At 45.8% G+C, this 14719-nt stretch overlaps 1 protein-coding gene across 10 annotated transcripts; it reads left to right on the top strand.

Annotated features, from left to right (window-relative positions):
- Positions 1-914: 914 nt before the first annotated feature.
- Positions 915-14430, top strand: LOC134478844 (paired immunoglobulin-like type 2 receptor beta-2). 10 transcript variants are annotated; one of them, XM_063271762.1, is made up of 9 exons: positions 957-1207; positions 1654-1969; positions 4110-4300; positions 5950-5980; positions 8406-8532; positions 8828-9211; positions 11376-11565; positions 13540-13570; positions 14128-14430. In XM_063271762.1, the coding sequence occupies exons 3-8, from the start codon at positions 4275-4277 to the stop codon at positions 13550-13552; spliced, it is 771 nt and encodes a 256-aa protein (XP_063127832.1). In that variant the 5' UTR covers positions 957-1207; positions 1654-1969; positions 4110-4274; the 3' UTR covers positions 13553-13570; positions 14128-14430. The 10 variants fall into 10 exon arrangements, 9 of the variants coding, with proteins under 9 accessions (XP_063127840.1, XP_063127839.1, XP_063127832.1 ...); XM_063271770.1 differs by lacking the exon at positions 8828-9211 and having other exon boundaries at positions 915-1207; XM_063271761.1 differs by having other exon boundaries at positions 958-1207; positions 13540-14430.
- The last annotated feature ends 289 nt before the right edge of the window (positions 14431-14719 follow it).

Raw genomic sequence — 14719 nt, 5'->3', positions numbered from 1 at the left:
ACGGAAGAGTAGAGAACACAATGGGGGTCCATAGGATGGATCTAGCCCAGGGCTGAGGGTGAAAAGGGAGAGCTGTGGCTAGCTGGTGCAGTATGGAGAGTCCTTGGCTAGAGGTTGGTGGCCTTGTTTTGTCTTCCTGGTAGAGATGCCTGTGAGTGCAGAGAGGCCTTCTATGGGAGATTCAATGATGATTCTGTAGGCAAAGGGTTTCTCTACAGCTCTCCATGGTGTATCCCAATGAAAAGAGATGGTCCATGGTTTTAAGACATTTATTGTCATGGCAGAAAGTGGATGAGTAAAACTCTACCCCACTTCTCAAGGTGGGCCTGTGATTAAGTACCTTTTTCAGGGAGAAGTGTCTGGTAAGGAAAGGTTCATTTGCTAAGCTGCTAGGCCTTTAGGTTCTTCCTTATAATGGAGATCTGTCTTGAGCCTATGTGACCTGTTTCATGCCCTTTACCTGTGGAAGGCTTGGGGCATTGCTCTTATGGGGTTGATAACCACAAATATATGGAGGACTATAGCTAGTGACTGTCCAAGTGTCCTGGGAGTCAGGCAAAGCTCCTACCATTTCTTTCAGTGTCCCTGAGGCCTCAAGCCTCCTGAACAGGAACCAGGGTTCCTTTCATCATCCCTCAAGCAATCTGGTTGGGAGTAGATTCAAACACCATTTTCAATTATGATAATTGCCTGGGTTGCTTAATCCTTTCAACCTTACCACATTTTCTTTGTGGTGGCACAATCCACTCCCCCACAATCACCTGCCACTGTCCTTCCACCACCCTCTCTAGCATCTCTTTCACTTTCCATAGGTCCCAGTCTGGGTGAGGTATTTTAGGGTTCCATCTGGGCTCTGGGTGTTGTCACTATGGAAGAGAAAGCAGGAAGTATGTGGGTAGGTGGTGTTACATGAACAAGGAAGAGAGGGATAGTTTTCATCCAGGACATTAAGTACTACATGAGGGGAGCCTGCAGTATGTGTTATCTAAGAGATGTTTCTGCAAAGGGAGGCATCAGAAATAAATAGGAAGGCTTGAACCTTTTCCTTCTCACCACTGTCTATTATGGAATAACCAACTTGCCCATAAAATCAGAGAGTCTGAACCCTGGTGTCTTGTCAAGAACTGGAGTCTGAAGCGTCACTGAGCCTGGTCTGAGGGAGGCAATGTTTGCTCAGGATGAAGACTGGGGATGGTCGTGGAATCTGGTCAGCTGTGAACAGTGCCTTGTTTTCTCTCTGTGTCTCAGTTCCTGGTTCTCTCTGTGTCTCTCTCTCTGTCTACCTGTGTCTTTGACTATCTGTCCATGTCTCTCTGTCTCTGTCTCTGTCTGTCTCTGTCTCTCTGTCTCTCGTGTGTGTGTGTGCGTGTGTGTGTGTGTATGTGTGTGTGTGTGTGTGTGTGTGTGTGTGTGTGTGTGTGTCTATTATGAAGGTGGAGGGGAGGTAGAAAGACTCCTTTAGAAAGTGGAGTAGCTTTAGAGTCCCTGTCCAAGAAGCCCAGGGAGTTGGAAACTGTGCCAGAGGGAGCAGGCAAAGACAGCAAGAGTTCACTGGACTTGTCCTTCACCCTGTCTTTTCCAGGGAACTCAGCAGGATACAGAAGAAAAAATGCCAATGGAATTAACCAACCAGCTCTCTTCTCTGGAGTCCAGGGTGGCTCCATTGAGATCCCTTTTTCCTTCTGCTTCTGCTGGGAGTTGGCCAAGTATCCACAGATGAGCATAGCCTGGAGATGGAAAGACTACCATGGAAAATTCATCTACAACTCCACTCTACCTTTCATTCATGAGCACTTCGAGGACAGGCTCATTCTGAACTAGACAAAGAGTTAGATATCTGGACTCCTCAGAATCCTTAACTTGAGGGAGAATGACCAGGCCACACACTTCTGTAACATCTGCCTGAGCACCACAGAAGATAGGAAGAGATGGCAGTCGATTCCTGGGGCCCAACTCTCCATCGTCCATGGTAAGCCACCATGGCTCAGGCTTTGACACCTGCAGCTTGCTTTCCTCTAGATGTCACCTCAGCTTCCACAGCTTTGAGCTTTCTTTCACATCCCTTTCCCTTGGCCCTGCTAACACCTCTTCAAGCAGCATCTTTTCTGTATAATCGTGACAAGTCTTTCCTGACTCCTCTGCTCTTGTCTGTTATTCTCTATTCAGACAGATCCACACCTACTCCCTGAGCTTCAGCATGTGCCCTCCCCCTTATCTCAAACCTTTCCTCCCAGTGCAACTGCTGTCCTCCCCAGGTACACCTTTCCATATGACCTCAAGTTGCATGAAAGTGTCCAGAATATGGCTAACACTCTTGGTCCTGTGGCAGAGCTCCAATTGTTCCCTGTGTGCAGCATCTCCACACAGTTCGACCTAAACCCTGAACATATAGTGGGTACCACTGGATCATTTTGGTATATTCTGGTCTACGTGTACCTGCATCTGTCTCCGCAGTCCCTCATTATCCCTCCCTGTTCCCCAGGACACATTTGTCATTTCTCCCTATCTACTGTCCTGTCTCCTCTCAGTTTTCCAACTTTCCATTTCCCTCCCTTCCCCTCCCCTCTCTCATACAAGACAGCAGACTCTTCAAGTATAATGTCCCCATTTACATGATTTGGATGTTTTGTCTTTTGATCCCTGTGGTCTTTGTAAGCAGATGTAACCGCATTCTCCCCATGGAACCCTGAGGCCAAGCCTAGTCACTGTGTGGTCCTACACATGGCCCTACAGCAGCTGGGGATGCTCTCAGCTGTCAGTGTTTATCAGGACCTTACTCAGTGGCTCTTGTTATCATTGTTGTTTGTTTGTGTGCTTATGTTTTTGTAAGGCAGGGTCTTAGCATTTATTTCGACTGTCCTTATACTCAGTATGTAGACAGGCTGGCCTGGAACTCAGATAAATCTGTTTTGAATCTGCCTCATAAGTGCTAACATTAGCTTATGATCACATCAATGTCCACATACAAGAGGGATACCTGTAGTTTCATCATTTGTGCAGGCTACAGCTGACATTGACCTAATGCAAACTCAAACCACAGTTTTTAGGGTTTACGGGACAGAGAGAACATAGCTGTTTCCGGAGTCAGCTTTCCTAATGCTGCCATACTTTAACACAGTTCTTCATGTTGTGACACCAAAAAAAAAAAAAAAAAAACAAAAACAAAAACAAAAGCAAAAACAAAAACAAAACACTATCATGTGCTATTTTATAATTCTTACTTTACTACTGTTATGAGTTATAGTGTAAATATCTGATATGCCAGATACCTGTTTTGTACCCCAGTGAGATACTTACATACTGTTTGAGAACTGCTGGTCTATGATGTTTGTAGAGTAAAGGAATGACCTCTGCCCTGCACTGAGCTGTTTTGTACAGCTTAAATGATATAGTTTCTATTATACGCACTTTGTATATAGTATGTGTGAACATCTGGGTCTATTAAGCTGTGTGTGTGTGTGTGTGTGTGTGTGTGTGTGTGTGTGCCCATATGTGTGCACATTTGTTCATCTACACGTGGAGGCTAGAGGAGATTCTAAGGTCTCATCTGTTTAATTTTGGTCCAGGTTCTCTCACTGCCTTGAAATTCCCCAAGGACACTAGGTTGCCTGGCCGGTGAGTCACAGGGACAATCCTAATTCCACCGTCAAAGTACTAGGATTACAGCTTACTCTGCTCTGTTTGGTGTGGAACTAGACAGGCTGGCTGTCAGCTCACAGAGTTCTGGTTGCTTCTGCCTCTGGGCTGGGATTAAAGGTTTAGGTGGTTCTTCATATGGATATTCAAGATCAAACTCAGGTTCTAAGATTCAAGTAGAATGTGGACGGTTCATTCAGTTACTTACTTAAGTTTACATCAAAATTCACTGTATTTCTCTGGCTTAGTTATTTGTGACCCAATAAAAATCTGTGGACACACAGCCAGGACAGTTGGGAACTGAGAATTTGAGCTTGCTCTCCTTGAGTCTCAGTCTCAAGGATGTGTTTCCTGTTCTGTGTCAACATCTGACAGCTGTTTCCCATTTCACATCGTACAGAGCAGACAAGATGTGAAAGTCACCCATCCTCCCTCATTCAGGGAAGGTCTGCTCACTTCTCATCTCTCCATAGCACTCAGCACCACCATGAGGATCCCCTACATCATCTCTTCTGCAGTCTTCACAACTGGTCTGGAGGACACAGGAGGTCAGATGAATCATTCACTGCCGAATCTGGTAGCCATAGATGGGATGATCATGGCAAAATGTTGTGGCCACCTTCCCCATCTACGGGTGGATGATCTTTCTGTTGTGGAAGCAAAGGTAAGTGGTCCATGACAGGCCTCATCTGAACTTCCCACTGGGAGTGTTCTCAGCAGTGGGAGATGGAGAATGGCAGACTTGTGCAGGGAACAGTAACGAGAACAAAATAAGTGAAATGTGCCTGAACTTGACAAGGACTGCATCTATGAAGCCTGTTGTCCTTCCTGACCACCTGGAAATTAGAGGAACAAATGCAGATGAACACAGAGCCTGCTCCTAAGGAATTCAAGGAGGCATGCAGAAGTCTCAGGGGCTGACTGCACATCTGGAATGAGCTGTGGCTCCTAAGGAATATCTGAGAGTAGACCAGCATTTGCAGACAACATGGTAAGGGCATTGATACATATAAAAAGTAACACCTCTTTTCGTTGGGCATGTGTCACTAGAATGGAAAGTAATAGACCCATAAACAGAAAGAAATCTATATGCAGAACCTATCACTACAACAAGAGAAAGAGTTGGACACTAGAAATCTAATCCTCTTGAGCAAAAATATGAAACACCTATTGCAGGGTCTCAGTTGAAGTGATTGCCCCACGAAGAGGGACATGAGTATCCCATAAACCACATAAAGAGTTGTCAGATACTTGGACAGGCAGAGACACTATGATTCCTGGGGATCACTGTGCTGTAAGCCTTACCTTGTGGGTGAGAACTATGACTGTCCTGTCTCAAAATCATGAGAGAACGTCTCCCAAAGGACAATGTCAAGGTTTTCCTCTACCATCCACATGTGTCTGCACATATGCAAATATACACAAGTGTCTCTTAAAGTAAATTTTAAGAAACACTGGAGAAATATTTTAAATGTAGTGATATTTGCAGAATGGCAAATTTTATACATGAAGTTCTGACAACACACATGCACACACACACACATAGCTAAAAATACAATGAATTTCCTGTTTGAAATACAAATGCATTTCTGTAAAAATAAATTATTTGTCTTCAAACATTCATGGTTACTCTAAGAAATAAAAATGGGGACACAGAGGGGGACACAATAATCTCAGCCGGAGGATAATGCAGAGTGGTTCAAGGTTATCTACAGTTGCATAGCACCATGGGTCACTAGGCTCCAAAGACCTTGTACACACATTACAAGACTCAAGTGTGGACTGAGGTCATAGTGGATTTAAAGCCGTGGGACCTAGAAGACTAAACAATAAGGACCTATATGCATGAATGGTAGAGGGTTTGCAAATACCATTTAACAATGTTAAATATTAAGTAGAAAAACTTAGAGGAGGGAGACCAGCAGTCTAAGAGACAGTAGAAGCCTGACTCGGATCCATAACCTGAGGCTGAATCTGCAGGGTGGCAGCAGACATGGTGACACTTGGTGAGTGCAGAGCAGAGAAGGCATGAAAGGGTCAAGAGGTCAGACGAGGGGGAGGGTGGGAAAGGGAGATGGGAGATGGACATGGGTCAGTGGACCAGTAGAGTTTTCCTTTGATTTGCTGTGTTGTACAGAAGGTCAGCTGAACGCTACCTTCGGGACCTACTGATTCTCAGACCTGTCCCTGATGGCTGCAGCAGAGCTCTTTCTGGTCTTGGGCCCCTCATGTTGTCTGACCACAGAGAACAGCTGAAAGGCAGGACTGAGAACGAGTCTGGCTGACACACTCACACAGTTTCTTCTCCTACAGGGCAGCAGAGGAAAGACTAAACCCCAGACAGGTGAGTCATCCCAAGGGGCAGCTGAGGATCCGTTGGGAAGTTTATCCTGAAAGGCATGCAAGCGAGAAGGAAAGATGATTCAGCCAGAAATGCAAGGGACATGGGTAGAAAGACCTGAGTTTGATACTGAGCTTATACATTATAACCCAGGGAAGTGCCTTAAATTTGTAATTGCAGCTCTGGACAAGCAAGAGACAGGCAGAGTCATGGTTTTGCTATCCATGTATTCTAGCCTAATTGATTAGTTCCAGGGCTAATGAAAGATCCCTTTTAAGAAAGGGGAAATTTCTCAAGGTGATAAAGTAGTCATACTCTATATTAATTTGAAGTGAAGTATTTTGAATTATGTATTAATTGAAAAACAATAGTGTGTGTCATTGGGAAATGTAATCAGCTGCCTAGCACAGTGACCTGGGTGTGATTCCAGGGAACCCAAATTGTACACAGAGAACACTGACTTTGGACAATTGTCCTCTGCTTCTCAGGTTTGCTCACATGCTCCTGGTGAGATATTGTCTATATGTCCCCAGCTAACAGACCTCCAGGTGCCAGTTTCTCTCACCAGGGAAGAGAGTGCATCAAAGTAGTAATTGGTGAACCCATATCAGCATCCTACACCTTCAAATTCATGTTCTTGTGAATCAGAACATGCATGGCTGCAGGACTGTTCTGAAAAACATTCTTGAGCAGGGATAGCAAGATAACCCCACTTCTGCCATATGGGTTCGATGACCTGTCCTCAGAACCCAAGTCATCCTGTCTGTCTTTGGTCCTGAGAGCCCAACTGTGCTGTTCTCTCTTTGCTCATGGAGCTAATGATACTTTTTAGTAAAAGAGGGATCAGAAATTCAGGCAACTCAGGGAGCTATTTCAGAGCAAGGCTGAGGTGTAGATGTGTCCAAACCCTGAAAATCTTATCCTGACACCAGCTGAGTTAGGACAGGTCTGCAAATTCAGGAGCAAGAAGCAAGGCTTGGGCCTTGGAACCAGATACCACTTGGAACCAGATACTACACCCCACAAGGTGTAGACCCTTGTGGTAGTCATGGAAAAAGATGGCTGAATTACAGGTCTATCTTTCTCTTGGGCTAAAAGGACAGGTCGAGCAAGCACACTGAATTTCTCTTCATGCAAATGAAGCTTTCAAGAACCTATCACACAGAAAGTTTCATATAACCCTTGTTACCCCCATTTCTGAGTTTGCTGCTCGGGCCTTGGAACCAGATTTGATCTCTAGTGTCCATGTAAAGAGACCAGCAAAACCTTTAATTTTAACAAAAGTGACAGAGGCAGGCAGAGCTCTGTGAGTGGACAGTTAGCCTGGTCTATGTGTCTAGTTCCACACCAAACAGAGCTGAGTGAGCTCTAATCCTAGGACTGAGGAAGTACAGACAGGCTTGTCTGTCCAGCTCACTGGCCAGTCAATCTAGTGTCCATGGGAAACTTGAAGTCAGTGAGAGAGAGCCTGATCCAAGAAATGAGGAGTATGAGACCTTAGGCTCTCCTCTAGCCTCAACATGCCTAAACCAATGCATGCACACAAAGACAGATACACAGAGACACACGGACATAGACACACATACAGGGATGCACACAGAGAGACATAAACTCAGATACACAGACACACCTATAGAAAGACTTATACATAGACACACACAAGATACACACAAACACATACACATACACACACACACACACACATACACACACACTGGTACATACACCCAAAGAGACATACAGACACAGATTCTTACACAGACACACACACACTCACATGCACACACATGCACACACAGATACACATCTGATGTAACAGATCCACATGTTCACACACACAGGATACACCAGAATGTGTAAAAGAACTATGAAACAGCCATATGTGTAAAGCTCAGTTAAGAGCAGAATACAATCCTTTGCTTCATGCACATCACACCCCTTCTGCTCACATTTCTGGTCAAAGAGGAACCTGCCTGGAGCCCTCAGAATACAGGAAGTGATGAGCAATCTGGAATAGACTACTTCCAGTTTCTGCCTGCACCCTGCGCTGACCCTTAACCACTGCTATCTGTACCCGAATACCCCTGGGAGAGAGCTGGTTTCTCAGTAGGGCTGACATTCAGAATTACAGGAGAGTTAGGCCACTGTCAGAGAGAGAAAGACCAGCTCAAACCAGAGAGGAGAACCAGCTATGACAAGGGCTAGGATATGTCTCTTAACCAGGAGTGGGGGCTGGGCAAAGACCCCTGTCATGTTGTCAGTAACCACAAGGGTGGATATTTTGCAACATCAGAAGAGCAGAAGGCAGATCAGTAAAGGAAGTTGCTGGCCACAAGGAGGTGGAGATGGTCCTGCTCAACTCAGTCTTCCACTTGAGAATGTCTGAGTGTGTGTTTTTATTTACCCTGATTCTCTCTGGACTGCTGAGTGCCCCAGTGTCCCTAGACAGGGCAACCTCGACTTCCTGACGGCCCTGCTGGTCTCACTTCCTGGAAGGAATCTGGCTATGGCTCGGCTTCTCCTTCTTTTGTTGTCGGCATCATATCTGCACACTGGTGAGTGGTGGGGCCCTCATTAGCAGGGACTGAACCAGAGGAGGGGACAGAATGGTGGGGAAAAGTGGGTGTCTTGTGAACAGTGTCTGGTAGAGGAGCCAGCCAGGACTCTCTGCCCCAAGAGATCAACACTCAGAGTGATCACAACCCAACCCTTCCCTCTTTTTTCTGTCTCCCTAGCCATAGGGACAGTCCTGCCCTGTGTCCCACCCCTCCCTTCAGATGAAGTCTCAGGATGCTCAGGGTTGTCCTTTAAATCCCTGCAGTGGCTTCAGACTCTCCCTGTCCTTCCCAGGGAACTCAGCAGGATATCAAAAAAAGAAAGACTTTGGTGTCGACCAACCAGATGTCCTCTCTGGAGTCCAAGGTGGCTCCATCGAGATCCCCTTTTCCTTCTACTTCCCCTGGAAGTTGGCCAAGGATCCTCAGATGAGCATAGCCTGGAGATGGAAGCACTTCCATGGGGAATTCATCTATAACTCCACCCGGCCTTTCCTTCATGAGCATTTTAAGGGCCGGCTCATCATGATTTGGACACAGGGTCAGACATCTGGTGTCCTCAGAATCCTGAACTTGAAGGACAATGATCAGACCACATACTTCTGTCGAGTTATTCTGCAAACAACAGAAGGCATGAATTCGTTGCAGTCAATCTCTGGCACCAATCTCATCATTCATGGTGAGTCACCATGACTCAGGCTTTGACACCTGTGGCTTCCTTGTTCCCTAGATATCACATCAGGGTCCACATGTCTGAGCTTCCTTTCATATTCCTTTCCCTCGGCTCTGCCCAAACATCTGCCACCAGCATCTTTCCTTGCAGTTGGGAGAAGTCTTTGCTGCCCCTATATCTGTCATCCTCTGCTCAGACAGAATCAGACAGGACTCGAGGCTTCAGTACCCCATAGTTCACACCCTTATTGTCCCAAAACTAACTACAGTCCTGCCCTCTTTCACCTGTGACCTCAAGGTGAATATAAATCTCCAGGATGGAGCCGACTCTCTTGTTTTTATGGCAGGGCTCTAGTTGGTACCTATGTGCAGCATCCTCACATAGCTCCAATGTCAGCACAGAACATATAGTAGGAGCCATTGGATGTTCTGGTGTTCTCAGGCCTAACTGGAACTGCCACATGTCACCATAGTCCCTCATTTCACCTCACAGATCCCCAGGACACACCTACCTTCTCTCCCCAGTCTCTTCAGTCATTAGAACATGATTAAGAAATTGTTTCCATTTCCATAATGTGGCTGCTCTGTCTTCTGATTCCTCCAGCCCCTCTGATGCTGAAGGAACTGGAGTACCCTGGATTGGGAGCCCTGAGCCCATTGTAGTGACTTGTGTTCCTGCATAGGGACCAAGAGAATCTGGGTCCTGTGTGTTGCTGCATTGTTTCCTTCAACCTTTCTCTGTTGCTCCCCACACCCCCACTTTCTTAAATATGAGTACTTCTTTATTTCCTGTTTCCTTCCTATCTTGTTTATTTATTTTATATCAGTTTCTCAACTTGTAGCCCTGGCATTTCCAATACTCAGTATATAGACCCATCTGGTCTCAAACTCACACAGATCTGCCTTGCCTCTGCCTCCTGATTGTGGACAGTAGAGCATGTGCCACCACATGCAGAGGTGCCTCCTGACTGTCCTAAGCCAAACTATGAGAGGACGTGTACAGCACAGTTACCTGTGCAGGCTCCAGCTACCATGTTGACCTGTACTAGAGTTTGATAGCTGCTGCCTGAAGGTAGACAGATAGGAACCATTTTATGTATGTGTCTAGTTTAGTCATTCTCTAATTTCCTAAAGCTGCAAATCTTTTATACCGTTCTTCATGTTCTGGAGACCCACATGCCTAAAAGTATATCATTGGTACTTCATAACTTTAATTATCCTATTTTTATGAATCACAATGAAATACCTGAAATGAGTGATACCTGATATGTAATCCATGATGGATAATGATGCACAGGTCAAAAACCCCTGAGATAGAATTGGCAAATAGGTAAATATCTCAGTTATGTGTTTCAAGCAAAGGAATGTATTGTGTCCTGGAGAGAGCTGCACACAAAAAGCTAAAATTGCGTTTTTTCTTTTACACATTTTGGCATATTCAGTGTGTATGAACATGTGCATCTGTAAAGGCAGATGTGTGTGTGTGTGTGTGTGTGTGTGTGTGTGTGTGTGTGTGTGTGTACATATGTTTATGTATGTAGTTGCTAGAAGATATCCAAAGGTCACATCCACCTTACTTTGGGGGAAAAGCTTTCTCACTGGCTTTAATTAAATTTTTCATGGAGGCTAGGTTGGCAGGCCAGTGAGCCACAGGGACACGTCTGTCTCCACCTCTTCAGCATTAGAATTACAGCTCCCTTGGCTCCGTTTGACATGGAACTAGACACACAGACCAGGTCACCTGCCCATTCCCAGGGCTCTGCCTGCCTCTGTCTCTTGGGCTAGGATCAAGGGTCATGCACACTTCATCAGGTTCTTGGTACTGATATTGGGGACCAAACTCAGGTTCTTGGGTCCAAGCAGCAAACTCACTACGAACTAACCATATGTGTATGTTACATACATTTAAGCAAAAAAAAAATTGCTGTATTTTTTCTAACTTAGTTATCTGTAAGCCAATGAAAATTTGTGAACACACAGCAAGGACAGTTGGGGACTGTGGATCTGAACTTACTCTTCTGGAGCCTCAGCCTTAAGCATGTGTTCCCTTCCTTGTGTGAACTTCTAACAGCTGTTCTGCATCCCACATCCAACCGAGGAGACAAGGTGTGACACTCACCCATTCCTCACCTCATTCAGGGAGGATTTTCTCACTTATCATCTCTCCACAGCTCTCAATACTACCATGGGGAGCCCCTCTATCATCCCCTCTGCAGTCCCCACAGCTGGCCTGGAGGACAAAAGGGACCAGAGGAATCCTTCACTGCTGAACCTGGGAGCCATGGTTGGGATGGTCTTGGCCAAAGTTGTGGTCATCATCCCCCTGTATGGATGGATGATCTTCCTGTGGTGGAAGCAAAGGTAAGTGGTCCAGGAGAGGCCTCACCCGAGCTTCCCCATGGGGAGTGTTCTTAGCTGTGGGAGGTGGAGAAGGGTAGGGAACAGTAAAGAGAACAGAAGGAGGGAAATTTGCCTGAACTCCTCAAGAACTGCATGGAGCCTGCTTTCCTTCCTGACCACCTGGAAATCAGATGAGGAAATGCAGATGAACACAGTGCCTGCTCCTAGGGAATTCAAGTAGGCACACAGGAACCTCAGGGGTGACTGTTTGTCTGCTGTAGAAGAAATGAGGGTAGACCAGCTTTTGCAGACAACCTGTTACAGGAAGTGATATGTATAAGTAGAGACACCTCTTTGACTTGGGCATGTGTAACTAAAATGGAAATTAATGGACACAGAAAGAGAAAGAAATGTGTATGGAGAACTTAACACTACAACAAGCAAAACAGTTGGACACTAGAAATCTCACCCTCCTCAGCGAAATCATGAAACACCCCTTGGAGTGTCTCAGTTGAAGTGATTTTTCCACAGTCACATGAGCATCATCCCAGGAGCCATATAAAAAATTGTCAGCCTGGTCTCTAACCTCATAGGTAGCAATGAATAGCCTAGTAAGAGCACCAGTGGAAGGGGAAGCCCTTGGTCCTGCCAAGACTGAACACCCAGTGAACGTGATTTTTGGGGGGAGAGTGGTAATGGGGAGGGGAAGCCCATAACGAAGGGGAGGGGGAAGGGTTAGGGGGATGTTGGTTAGGAAACCGGGAAGGGGAATAATAATTGAAATGTAAATAAGAAATACTCAAGTTATTTAAAAAAAAAAGAGTTGTCAGATGCTAGGACAGCCTGATACACTAGGATCCTTGTGGCTCCCTATTCTGCCCACCTTACCTACTGGGCGCGACCAATGACTGACCTGTCTCACAATCCAGAGAGGAGAGACAGCTCCTAAAGGAAAATGCCCATGGTTGTCCTCCAGCAGCATGTGAGTGTTCACATTTGCAAATATTCACATGTGGTTATGCTCTGTTCAAAGTACATTTTACAAAAAGACTAGAGAAGTACTCTAAATTCAAGCATATTGGCAGAACGGAAAATTTTATACGTTATGTCCCTACAAAACACACACATACACCACACACAAACAGACACACACACACTTGAAAATACAATGTTCTTTTTCAAAATCCCATTACATTTTTGTATAAATATATTATTTGTCTTCAAATATTCATGGGTACTCTAAGAAATAAAAATGGGGACACAGAGGAGGACAAAAAATTCCAGCCATTGGGAAATCCAGAGAGGGGAATCAGGGGTTCAAGTCTATGTACAGTTACATAGCAAGCTGCAGGCCACTGGGCTCCAAATGTCTTGTACACCCAACACAAGACCTACATGTGAACTGAGGTCAGAGTTGACTTAAAACTGTTGGGACTACAGGATATGGATAGAGATGCATAGATGGTGGAGTGTAATGGAAGTTTACAAATGAACATTTAAATGTGCATCCCACTGTTTCAGACAGGCTCTGCCCTGTGTTCCTGTAAGTAGAACTGAGAGGTGGAAGAGCAGCAGCCTGAACGACCGCAGAAGTCTGACTGGGATTAAATCCCTGAGTCTGAAACTGCAGGATGCAGCAGCCCACACTGAGAGGGACAGCTAGAAAGCAAGGTTTCAGGGAGGCAAGAGGGAGACACAGTGAGTGCAGAGCAGAGAAGGCAGAGATGTGTCAAGAAATTAGAGTAGGGACAAGGACTGAAAGGGAGACAGGATATGGGTGAGTTCACTAGTAGTCATCTGACATGCTGTGTTGTAGAGAAATTAGGCTGATTCCTGGTGTCAGGTCCTGCAGATTCTCAGACTGGTGCCTGCCTGGATGTAGCAGACATGTGTGATGCCCTCAACCCCTCCTGTTGTCTGCATACAGAGAACAGCTGAGAGGCAGGATTGAGAACCAATGTGGCTGACCCACTGACACAATTTCTTCTCCTACAGGCCAGCAGCATAAAGACTAAACTCTAGTAAGGTGAGTGCCTGTCATCTCAAGGGACAGACGAGGAGCTGCTGGGAAGTTCATTATGAGAAGCATGGAAGGGAGCCCGAGCGATAATTCTGTCAGAAACACATGGCACAGGGGTAGGAGGACCTGAGTTTGATGGATCAGGAGCTTGCACCCAGGGATGTGGCATGAATTTGCAATCCCAGCCCTGGTCGAGCAAGAGACAGGCAGAGACAGATTGGCTGAACACCAAGTATAGGACACTTGGTGAGTTCCAGGCCTGTGAAAGATTGTGTCTTTAAAAATTAGGGGGATTGCTCAAGGTGATAAATCATGCACATAACATTTTCTAAATTGATTTTTCCTGAAATATTTTAAATTACACATGAAGGAAGAAAAATAGTACATGCCAGTGAGCTAGCTCAGTGGGAAACGGAGTCTGCTGCCTAGCCCAGTGACCTGGGAATGATTTCTGCGGACCCAAATGGTACACAGAGAACACTGACTCTGGACATCTGTCATCTGTCTCTCCTGTTGCCCACCAGATGCTGGTAACAAATAATTTTGTATTCCTCAACTAACAGGCTCCTCAGTGCTAGGATCTCTCATCAGGGAGGTGAATTTACATCAAAGTAGTTGTTGGTGATTACACACCCTGCATCCCACAGCCTTCCATGTCTTCTCGCTGGGAGTCAGTCATCATGGCTGCAGGATTCTCCTGTGAAAATCATTCTTGGATAACTCCCACTTCTGCCATGGGGACTCAGACATGCTCTCCTTGGAACCATGGACCTCCTGTGTGTCTCTGGGCCTGAGACCCTGACTGTGCTGTTCTCTCTCTGTTCATGGAGTTATTGACACTGTTAATAAATATCTTACTCCCACAATCCATCTCAGTTTCTCTCCTGAGCCCCCATCCTTTTCCCTTCCTGACACTTCTTAGAGAGTGTAGACTGTGTCTAGGGTGCAGGTCACTGGGATAGGTGTAAGGGCCATGGTCTTCATTGAAACCCACAGCCTGACAATCAGATTTCTCCTCTTCCTACTCTCTGGATGCTGACATCTCATCCAGAGGCACCCCTCCCCACATGCTTCACATCAAGTGTCAGAGCATGGCTTGCTTGAGTCCCATGTTGAGCTTTCTTTACTCACAAGCCCAATTGTATGCCCTCACTT

This window comes from Rattus norvegicus, chromosome 12 (genome assembly GCF_036323735.1).
Source record: "Rattus norvegicus strain BN/NHsdMcwi chromosome 12, GRCr8, whole genome shotgun sequence".
NCBI lineage: Eukaryota > Metazoa > Chordata > Mammalia > Rodentia > Muridae > Rattus > Rattus norvegicus.
The sequence above is the reverse complement of the archived record's forward strand: the minus strand, read 5'-3'. Positions and strand labels throughout refer to the sequence as shown.

Bases quoted from the DNA above. Each gene is read 5' to 3' on its own strand.
- LOC134478844 (XM_063271762.1), top strand. From the start codon at position 4,275: ATGATCTTTCTGTTGTGGAAGCAAAG. The intron at 5,981-8,405 runs GTGAGTCATCCC...TGGACTGCTGAG, and splicing joins AAAGACTAAACCCCAGACAG to TGCCCCAGTGTCCCTAGACA. The intron at 9,212-11,375 runs GTGAGTCACCAT...ATCTCTCCACAG, and splicing joins CACCAATCTCATCATTCATG to CTCTCAATACTACCATGGGG.